General features: G+C 44.2%; 1 protein-coding gene across 1 annotated transcript; it reads left to right on the forward strand.

The window, feature by feature from the left end:
- Positions 1–422: 422 nt before the first annotated feature.
- Positions 423–10408, forward strand: LOC311320334 (guanylate-binding protein 2-like; the record flags this gene model as incomplete). The annotated part of the gene is made up of 9 exons (XM_084452065.1): positions 423–594; positions 711–838; positions 1041–1150; positions 2115–2308; positions 2927–3169; positions 4093–4373; positions 4494–4706; positions 6505–6607; positions 10017–10408. 9 exons carry the CDS (start codon positions 423–425, stop codon positions 10406–10408), a joined length of 1836 nt encoding a protein of 611 aa, XP_084308191.1.
- Between the last annotated feature and the right edge of the window lie 1275 nt (positions 10409–11683).

Consider the following 11683-nt stretch of genomic DNA (forward strand, 5'->3'; position numbering starts at 1 on the left):
AGCATGCACTGCTAAATATTATATACTATAATATGTGGGCGTTTTTTTTTATCACATTGGGCGGATTTTGAGCACTCATTGGGCTGGAAAACATCACACCAATCTGGCAACCCTGGATGCAGTCGCTTTGATGAGTGAATCTGAAAGTGAAAGTTTTCTGCAGACACGGGCGTGTCTATCCAAGGCTATAAACCAGGAAAAACTTATTTTTGCGCACAAACTCATTGCAGTAGGACGCTGCGCAGTCATCAGGTGAGTTGACGTCGATAGGCTGAGGCTATATAGGACATATGTCTTTTCAGTGAGTCATCTAGGTTGTTGATCCATCTGAATGCAATCTAATTGAGAGACTGACACTGTTTTTCACCAGTAATTTAGGCCACCTCAGAGTTGACCAGACACGAACCCTTAAGGTGTCAGAAATGGAGTCACCATTGTGCCTCATCGAAAACGACAACGGCGTGCTCCGGGCTGTCCCCGAGGCCATCAACTATCTTATGACAATTAACCAGCGAGTTGTCATAGTGGCGGTGGTCGGATTGTACCGCACTGGCAAGTCTTATCTCATGAACAAGCTGGCCGGCCAGAGAGACGGTGAGACACCCGTGCCTCCGGTGGACAATAAAGTTCTATTCTGTTCTATTCTATTCTACCGCGCTCATTCACTTCTCTAATCCTTTATTTTCCTAACGAAATTAATGCTCATTCAGGATTTGCTCTTGGAGCCACCGTTCAGTCCAAGACTAAGGGCATCTGGATGTGGTGTGTGCCTCACCCTAAAAAAGCTGACCACACTCTGGTGCTGCTGGACACAGAGGGACTGGGGGATGTAGAGAAGGTGAGGGTTGGCAAGTGACCAGTCTTCTTCCCTACTATCCTTGATAAAAACACATACATTATAGGCCCTACTTTGAATGTTAACATACAACTATTTTAGGCCTGATTGAATTCGGTCATTTCAATTGTACGATGATTGAATTTGATGTTGATGTAATTGTGACAGATCACAATGATGACTCATGAGGCCTACTGTGTTTCAGGGAGATTCCCAGAATGATTCCTGGATCTTCTCTCTGGCTGTTCTGCTGAGCAGCACTCTGGTTTACAACAGTCGAGGGACCATAGACAACCAGGCAGTGGAGAACCTCCAGTATCCTTTGGGGCTGTTGATATGTTGACAGTTCTGTGAGACCTCCAGAGCAGATGGACAGCCGAGCTCCAAGATGATGATTAATAATAATAATCATCATCATCATCATCATTCATATTTGTACTACCTTCAGATTAACTAGGTTTACTCTCTAGCTAAAATACTCCCCCTCCCCCCCCCATCTCTCTCTCTCTCTCCCTCTCTACCCCCCCCCCCCCCTCTCTCTCACACACACACACACACACACACACACACACACACACACACACACACACACACACACACACACACACACACAAAGCAACTCCCAAATACAACCATATTTGTGGGTGAGTGGATGTATGAGGGAAAGACTAAACCAGAGAGTAGTTAATCTACTCATGTGAGATTCTCTTTCAGTTTCAGTATGAGGCAGCCCCCCCCATGCAGCCCCCCCCATGCAGCCCCCCCATGCAGCCCCCCCCCATGCAGCCCCCCCATGCAGCCCCCCCCCCCCCCCCCCCATGCACACAAACACACTCCCGTGTGTGGAGGGAGGGAGGGAGGGAGGGAGGGGGGTCATATGGACACAGCAATGTAAAACTGAAACTGATGTTTCCTTATATAGCAATCATATTAAGTGTTATGTAAGCTCCTCCCTCATGACTGAAATTGAAAGTGAATCTCTTGCACTAGTTAGATAGATAGATATTTTTATATCTTCCCTATATATTCCCTGTCTAAATAACTAGATATAGTTATTTAGACAGGGAAGGGCAGTGAAGCGTATTGACAGTGATATAGTGTACTAGTGTTGGACACAGCCACAATATACTTAAATGAAACTAATGTTTCCTTATATAACATGCCCTTATTGAAAAGGTGTTGCCTTGAAAGGCAATCACACAGATCCTTTGAAGACAGTTTAGACGTTTCCATATAACCTATAACATTTTATTGAGAGTCTTTCCTTAACCAATCCCAGATATGTGTCCGAGCTAACAGAGCGAATCAAGGTGAAGTCCTCCGGCGATGAGGAGGAAGGAGAAGACAGCCAGTTTGTCCAGTTCTTCCCTAACTTTGTGTGGGCAGTGAGAGATTTCACTCTGCACCTCAGCATCGATGGCAGAGACGTGACTGCAGATGAGTACCTGGAGCATTCCCTGGAACTCAAGAAAGGTATTTTCATGGGTTGAATCAATACTGAGTGTTTTGAGTAATAAATGTTTTGCCTGCAGTCATATAGAGTTGGAACACTGTAAATGATTGTGTATTTAGGTGGTCATATGAACACAGCCATGTCAAACTGAAACTGAAACTAATGTTTCCTTATATAAATCTTTAAAAAACACTGCTGGCATTTTCTGGAAGTTGCTTCCTCATAAATGAAATGAAAGTGAATCTGAATGTGCTAAGTCTCAAGTCACCATAGCGACCTTTGGGGAGAATTTAAGGCCATAGTGCCCTTGGACAAAACAAAACGAGACAAACTGTGAGAATTTAGATTAGGGATCTGATATGAAAATGTACACGTTAATGTATTTAAAAAATAAATCGAGTAGTAATACATTTACCAGTACATTTATAGAAATTAAATAGTATATTCATTAATTAAATAGTAGGTTTATATTGCTCTAATGTATTTAGTTTGGCTTCAAAACCAACTCCACTTATCAGTACGTACATTTGCCCTGGCAATTTTTATGGTGAGGTTGCCTGTAGTTCAACAATGATTGTTTGAATAAAAGCTGTCATTACTGATGCTGTGAAGAAGTCATGATTGTGTCAATCCCCCAGGTCGAGATAAGAGGACCCTGCTCTACAACCTCCCGCGAGAGTGCGTGCGCAGCTACTTCCCCTCGCGCAAGTGCTTTGTGTTCCCAACCCCCGCCTCCCCGGCGGACATGCGCCGGCTGGAGGCCATGGACGAGGCTGAGCTGTGCCCCAGCTTCAGGCAGACGGCAGACGCTTTTTGCTTCTACGTTTTCCAGATGAGCCGTGTGAAAACTGTCAAAGGGGGCCTAAAGGTTACTGGACGAAGTAAGCAAGATGGGCTGCCACAGGCCGTGTTCACACTACACTTCTTTTAACGGCCAGTGCTTTTTTTTTACATGCAACCCTGTGGGAAAAGGCAAAAGGTAGACACATTTTTAAAAAGCGCAGCTGCCACCTCCTTTTGAGTTAAATTTTGTTTAACTTTTCAGAAAGGTGCTTGAGCGCTGTGTGATGTCAAGCACCTTTCTGACAGATGACCAATCAGGACGAGGAGAATTGGTACGCGTGTACCGTCCCTAACTTGGTTAGCCTACCAGTGCCCCCAAAAGACTTCAAGATGGATAAAGTAGCCTCCCGGTTGAGCCACTTGTGATTGCGGTTTCACATTACACAGAGTTATATGGCATGGGTTACAAACAATCCATTTATATGAGGTTGTGATATGCCCCGTACTGCTGTCGGCCGCGGATGATGTCATGTAGGCTACCCACAAACGGCGCCTTGGCTGGTCAGATACACCCTCCTTCCCCCCCTCAAACGCCAAAGCCAATGCAAGTAGCCTACTAATTAATTTGCCATAATTTTAGCTGATGGCTATTCATTTATAGTAGGCTAGGCCCTATATAATATTACTAATTCAGTTGACGTTAGGGATGATTTTGATAACGGTTGAGTCACCGTTGGCTAGAAAGTAGGCTATGATTCCTGTTGTTAAGGTTACAGAACACTCTGAAGAGCGCTGAAAATGTGCAGAAAGCAGCGCTTTTTGCCTCCACCCAAAAAAGGCTAGTGTGAACACGACCTAACCCTATAAATGAACGTTGTTGTTCACATCTGCATCCATTCTGAGTATGAGTGGCCCCTTAACCCCCTTAACCCTCAACTGCCCTACTAACGGAGCTATCCAGAACATTGGATAGAGTACACATACTTTCATCACATGAACTAATATCTGTCTATGGTTGCAGTGCTTGGCCAGTTGGTCAAGACGTATGTGAAGACCATTGCCCAAGGAGGAGTGCCCTGTCTGGAGAATGCGGTCCTGGCCATGGCCCAGCTTGAGAACCAGGCTGCTGTGGAGGAGGGTGTGAGGGTGTACCAGAGCGGCATGGAGCAGCTGAAGGCCTTGTTCCCTGTGGAAATGGGCCAGATGTCAGAGCAGCACCGCCACTCCGACGAAGAGGCCACCAAGGAGTTCATGAAACGATCCTTTAAAGACCAGAATGGGGATTACTTGAAAAATCTTGTGGTAAGAGCAGTAATTTGGTTTTCTCTGAGCTACTGTACTGTATAAGTCCAGCTTCAACCGGTGCATTTACACTAACATTGTAGAACCAACTGTTAATTTGTCCTCATTTGACTCTTTCAGGAGGCTGTTGCAAAGCACTATGCTGATCTTCTCATCCAGAATGAGGAAGTCTCACAGAAAAAGTGTGAGGATCTGCTGAAGGATCTGTTTGCTCCGGTGGCTCAGAAGATCCAGGAAGGATTCTTCGCCCAATCAGGGGGCTACGAGACTTACTGTAATTACCATGACAACTTGGTGGCACAGTATCGCTCAACGCCCAACAAAGGAGTTCGGGTAAGAATGTTGCAAGTTATCTGATGTCTTGTTACAGTTTTTTTTTAGAAATGATAAACATACTATATACATAAACTACACAGCTACATATATACATAAACATAGTACTATACATCATATTTATTTAACATTTATTTTCTGTGTAACTTTAGTCCACTGAAATCAGTGGTCTCAAACTCGCGGCCCGCGGGCCATTTGCGGGCCGCCACACCACTCCGTCCGGCCGACATGATGTCAGAAATATAATGTTATCCGGCCCGCAAAATAATTTCCTGTAAACGGCACCAGCGGTGCCGTTTGTGCGCAGCGCGCGAGGTGAATGCTGCATACAGTCACAGGTGCTATCATTCCGCACGCGACTATGAACTATGAACGGAATGCAGCTCGCCACCGAGAGGCTGTTTCCATGGTTAACTAACGTTAAGAACACAGACAGTTTCAAGAAATATGGACATTGCAGTATTTTTTGTGGAGTTCAATGGAAATGATACCTGCCTGATATGCAAGAACAAAGTCGCCGTTCTAAAGGAATATAATGTCAAGAGCTATTCATTACTAAACATGGAGAACAGTGTCATAGGGAGACGAGAGGAAAAAACGAGCCACACAGCTGAGAGGGCTAGTGATGCATCTTGCAGCTAAAACAGAATAAAGTACAAATGTAGGCTTTTCAAGATAAAATAAAAGTAAGGAAAAAAGATTTGCAACACTAACTTTTAAAATATATTAAAATTAAGGCCGGGACTTTAACGCGTTAATTTCGATTAATTAATTACAGACAAATTATCGCGTTAAAAAAATTAACGCATTTTAATCGCACTTATATTTGCACCGCGGAACGTTTCTCCATGGACGAGTATCGGCGGACCGGTGAACCGGTGCACCAAGCAGCGTGCATGCTAGAGTGTTACACAGAAGTCAGACCGGGCAGACCACCATAACAAACCCAGCTAAGTTGCTAAGAGCTGCACGTAAAAATGAATGAAGACGCAGATGAGACCGCTTTGGTTGGCCCCGTGGATGGGAAGTTTGTTTATAAAAGACGGATGGATGGAAGCGTGGATAAAAAAACTGTTTTGTGCAAATTGTGCAAAAAAGAATTTGCGTATCACCGCAGCGCATCTAGCCTAAAATATCCCCTCAACGCAAAACATGTTGCGGCTAGCGTTGAATCTAACGATGGAGTAAGGACTCGGGAGTTTACAGAAGGTATAGGCTACCTGAACCTCAAATGCATGTTATGTTCCTAAATGTGCAGCACTTTATGGTCTTGGTTAAGTACCACCTTTATAAAAGAAATAAACAATGTATTGTTGCTTAAGCCTATGTATTCACTATTCATTGATTCACTCATATACCAAAATCCATTTGAAAAAAATGTTTCTCGCTGTTCTCAGGTAAAATATTGATGTGCGATTAAAATGCGATTAATTGCGATTAATTAATTACAAAGCCTGTAATTAATTAGATTAATTTTTTTAATCGCGTCCCAGCCCTAATTAAAATTAATCGAAACCGGTTTGAATTTGTATGATGAAAATAGAATAGTCTTGCAACATTTGGAGACTAAGTTGTGAGTCTCGATATAGAAATGAAATATTTTCCAAACATTTTCCGAAATATTGCATCTTCTTATAGTTAGTAGTTCAAGTTGACATTGAAGTGGCCCTCCTATGAGTTGACGATGCCAGCAGTGGCTCCAAGCCAATTTGAGTTTGAGACCCCTGACTGAAATAATCCTGACAGTGTTGAATAATGAAACCCGATGCATCATCCTAATGAGGGCTTGGTTCTGCAGGCTGAGGAGGTTCTGGAGCTGTTCCTGAAGGAGAAGAGCGGCGAGTCCAGCTCCATCTTACAGGCTGACAAGAAACTCACTGACAATGAAAGAAAGATCCATGGTAAGACCCTTGCCCCAAACTTAAACGATTATATCCCATTTAGTCTCAAAACGTTTGACCAATCCAATTACTGTACAGTATACAGTATGGCCTGGATTTAATTTACATTTTTTGTCGACTGGGTTCAAAGATGTTTTGCACTTGGCAACTCATCAAACTCGTCATCACACAGAAGCAAGTTTATAAACCAACTAGCAAAGCTAAAACTAAGTTGTACCCTACATTGACTAGCGTTGCAAAAAGGTTTACAAAGTTCCAGAGAAATATTTAAAAGCAATGCGCTGGAGCAGTGCTTGTACGGTGTTCCCAAAAAGGTGGACTTGGCAAAAATGTTTTTGGGCCGTGTATTTACATGCTCCACTAGAGATGTCACAGTATGAACATTTCACATCACGATTCTATTGACCAAAATTATCACGGTAATCAGTATTATCACGGTGTTGTTAAAATGTGCTGGAAAATGGCCAAAAACTACTGATACACACACTGAAATAATAATAAGTTTTATATTGAAAATCACAAATAAATAAACAAACAAATAAAACTAGAAAGTACATTTCCTGGAGAAAATGTGAGGTGGGCTAGCTGCCGCAGCTGTATGTAACATCTACTGCTAGTACTACTACGGACCAGGCAATCTCCATGCACCCACCGGCGAAGACTGTGTGTCTCTAGCCCATTCAGGGGCTGAATTGTGGGGTGCGTGGACAGTGGCGTGGTGGCGAAACTCCGCCCCCTCAGGTCAGAGCCGGTCGGGGACAGTGTACCCCTCTCTGGGCAACCTACCTGCCCCCACTGGTGAAGGCCATGTGTCTTTAGTCCACTCAGGGGCTGAGTTGTGGGGCCCGTGGCGTGGACAGTGGGGTTGTGGCGAGACTCCGCCCCCTCAGGTCAGAGCCGGTCACGGACAGTGTGCCCTTCTCTGGGCCACCCACCTTCCCCGACCGGTGAAGACCGTGTGTCTCTAGCCCACTCAGGGGCTGAGTTGTGGGGCCCGTGGCGTGGATAGTGGCGTGGTGGGAAGACTCCGCCCCCTCGGATCACAGCGGGTCGAGGGAAGTGTAGTGACCTCCGGGCAATCTCTGTGCACCCACTGGCACAGACCTTGTGTCTCTAGCTCATCAGAGGCTGATTTGAGGGGTCCGTGGCCTGGATAGTGGCGTGATGGCGAGACTCCGCCCCCTCATGTCATAGCAGGTCGGGGACAGTGTAGCCCTCTCTGGGCCACCCACCTGCCTTCATCAGTGAAGACTGTGTATCTACCACACCCAGGGGAGTTGTGTGGTCTGTGGTGTGATGCTACCACTGTAGTCATAAAAGTGTGCCTGTACCTTTAAGAGAGCCAGCTTGTGTCCCAAAATTCAAATCCTAAATGACACTCTGAACATCTCTCATTCACTTCAATGGGAATGCATGCTGGCTTCAGACAGCTCTCTCTCAAAAAGTATAAATGTTACAGCTTAGATATTGACACCGTAAGAATCATGGGAACATGCTGAACATTTTAATGTAGAATATGTCTGTGTAGCTTAAAAACTGTAGCCATGGTGACAAGTTAGAAAATGGGTATGAATTCAGAATTAGCAGCACAAAAGGTAGAGTGCAGCGCCATACATTTCAATTAGGAGCGCAGTTGCCGAACAAATCGTCATACCTCAAAAACAGTAAGTCACACAGCTTAGATACTTACATTGTACGAATCAGCACAGTTGTGTGAACATTTCGATAAATAATATGTGTATGAGCTGTTAAAACTGTAGGCATAGCGACAAGTTAGAAAAAGGGTAAAAATGCAAAATTAACAGCTCAAAAGTTAGCGTGCGGTGCCATACGTTTCAATGGGGAGCGCAGTTGCCGAACAAATTGTCATACAGCGAAAACTGTAAGTCACACAGCTTAGATACTTACATTGTACGAATCAGCACAGTTGTGTGAACATTTTGATATATAATATGTGTGAGCTGTCAAAACTGTAGGAGTGTCAGCAGTTTACTAAATGTGTGAATATTTTCAAAGCAACTGCTGCCACCACCTAAAAACTTTCTGAACATTCCAAAAGCAGTTTCAAGTAGTTTCAATGGGACAAAAATAGTTTTAAAAGTTAAATTTCTAAAAAAAATATTAAAAAAAAATCGGAATGGATCCGTTAAAGAGCCAAACAGTATGAACATTTTAAAGTTTGAATTAAGTTTCTAGCACAAAGTATGAAGACGTAGTTGAGGGCCAAAAAACTGGGGAGAACTAGAATAAAGAAAGAAAGAAAGAAATAGTGGGAATATCACAAGTTGGGCTAGCTTCTACAAGCTAGCCCACCTAATTAGCAGCACTATGCATTTTTTGCTTGCATAAACATTAAAATAATGTGCCTGGGAGACTGTTGCTAACTTTGCTTGTTGCTGGACAGTACAGTATTTACAGTGAGTTTTTCAAAGCGTGATAATCAAACACAGATTTAGTGATACTTTTATCATCCACCCATCCATCCATCCATCTTCATCCGCTTATCTGGGGTCGGATCGCGGAGGCAGCAGCTCCAGCAGGGTTCCCCAGACATCCCTTTCCCTAGCAGCATCAACCAGCTCTGCCTGGGGAATCTTTAGCCGCTCACAGGCCAGTGCGGAGATGTAGTCCTGCCACCTAGTCCTGGGTCTACCCCGCGGCCTCCTCCCAGCCGGACACGCTTGGAACACCTCCCTAGGGAGGCGCCCAGGAGGCATCCTCACTAGATGCCCGAACCACCTCAACTGGCTCCTTTCGACGCAAAGGAGCAGCGGCTCTACTCCGAGTCTCTCCCGGATGACTGAACTTCTCACCCGATCTCTCAGGGAGACCCCAGCCACCCTCCGGAGAAAACTCATTTCGGCCGCTTGTATCCGTGATCTCGTTCTTTCGGTCATGACCCATCCTTCATGACCATAGGTGAGGGTGGGGACGAAGATAGACCGGTAGATCGAGAGCTTTGCCTTTTGGCTCAGCTCTCTTTTCGTCACAACAGTGCGGTAAAGCGACTGCAGAACCGCACCAGCTGCTCTGATTCTCCGGCCAAACTCCCTCTCCATGGTTCCCTCACTCGTGAACAAGACCCCCAGATACTTGAACTCCTTCACTTGGGGTAAGGACTCATTTCCTACTCGGAGCGGACAGGCCACCGGTTTATCATGGTAAACGGAATCAGATTTTATCGTGGTTTATCATTATACCGGTTATTGTTACATCCTTAGCTCCAGCGGTTGCATCTTGATTGGACATTGAGCACAGCGCACACAGTTGTGTTCAGAACTGACACATTGTCAATTATTTCTCATTTGGTCTCTTTACATATAATATTGACCAATCATGTTTTGCATGCATGAATCTCAAACATGTGAAGGCAACTTTTTCTTGACATTTCCTTTGTGGAATCACCCAGAGGAGAGGGAGAGAGCGGCGGTGCTGGAGCAGGAGAGGAAGGCCGCGGAGCAGAAACGTGCAGAGATGGAGCGCACCATGGAGGACGATCGCAGGAGCTGGGAGGAGAAGTGGAAGAAGATGGAGGATAAGATGAAGGAGGAGTTGAAGCAGCAGCAGGACGAGTTCGACAGGGCTTTGAACTGCAAGCTGAAGGAGCAGAGTGATCTTCTGGAGAAGGGCCACAAGGAGAAGGCTGAGTTGTTGAGGAGGGAGATCGAGGACTTGAAGAAGAACAACAAGCCTGAGAAATCAGAGGCTGGTTTCTTCGGGAAGCTCATGCCATTAATCAGTACTGGACTGGATGTAATGAACACAGTCTTTCAATATAAGCTCCTGAGGAAATTACGCTGAAGAAAGTGTCTTTGGGAACCATGCACTGCTGAGTGTAGTATTGTTACCATGCCCAGATGCACTATTGATCTGTTTCTTGATTAATTAATAAAGAGGATTGAGACCACATTGATATCGTTTGTATTTATTTTCTGACCGGTTATAATATTTATTCTTATAATACTATAATAATTTTTAATACTAACTAAAAAAGGATAAATGTCAGCTTATTTACACTAATTTACACTAGATAAACATTTGAGTAAGAACACAAACAGTGATAGTAATGGGTTGTGGGACTCTGGACTGAGCATGGATTCACTGATTGACTGATTGGATTGGATTGAACACAGGTGGGACTGATGTAAGCAGACAAAAGACTGGTCAGATGAAAAGATGCACAGAAGATGAAGAAACACTGACAGTAACTAATACCTATTAGGAACAGATTGGTCTGATCTAGCTTGAAGCTAGATCAACTACTAGAGTGTCAAACTAACACATTTTGAAAATACAACAAATAAACTATACTGGGATTCTCCCCTGAAGACACTGTGCATGAAGGCCAAACGCTAAGCTAAATAAAACTATGGGGAAGTGTGCATGAGTTGGAAGGAGGAAGAGGAGACACATGACAAATACACAAGTCTGTCAGCTTTACTGCCCAGACCATATTTTAAAACTTTAAAATACCTTTCAAATCATGTCCCATTTTCTTTGAGAAAGGAGTATTTGGACTGAAACTATCTTTTCAAGTATCTTACTAATGAATTGGGAGGTTGGATATCAGCCTGTAGTTGTTCAGTGCATTAGCATCCATGTTTCTTTAGTAGCGGTTTTACAGCTGTTTTAAGGGCGTCTGGGAAGATGCCTGTATTTATGATCTTCAGGACATGACTGGAAACACTGTCGAACACCTGGTTAAAGAATTCTGTAGGTACAGGGTCAAGAAATGAGGGTGACATACTTACAAACGCAGGCCTGGTTTCATAAGCGTAGATAGACAGGGGGCAGGGAGCTCACAGATGCGTGAGTGGCGTGAGTGACGCACGGACATGGTTTCACAAACGTGGGTCTATAGTGATTAATTGGTCTATAGTGATTAACTGGTCTATAGTGATTAACTGGTCTATAGCAGAGAATAATACTCTAGTTTCCAGCATTCTCTGTAATAATCGGTAGAAACTGAATCGATTGATGAATGAACTAATATACTGTAAAGACAACAGCAATGCAGGAGAGGAGGTGATTTTCCATCTTGACTGGCATTTTCTGCTTAAGACCACCCAAGTGGTT

The sequence above is a fragment of the Borostomias antarcticus genome (assembly GCF_949987555.1).
Source record: "Borostomias antarcticus genome assembly, chromosome: 17".
In the NCBI taxonomy this organism is placed as follows: domain Eukaryota; kingdom Metazoa; phylum Chordata; class Actinopteri; order Stomiiformes; family Stomiidae; genus Borostomias; species Borostomias antarcticus.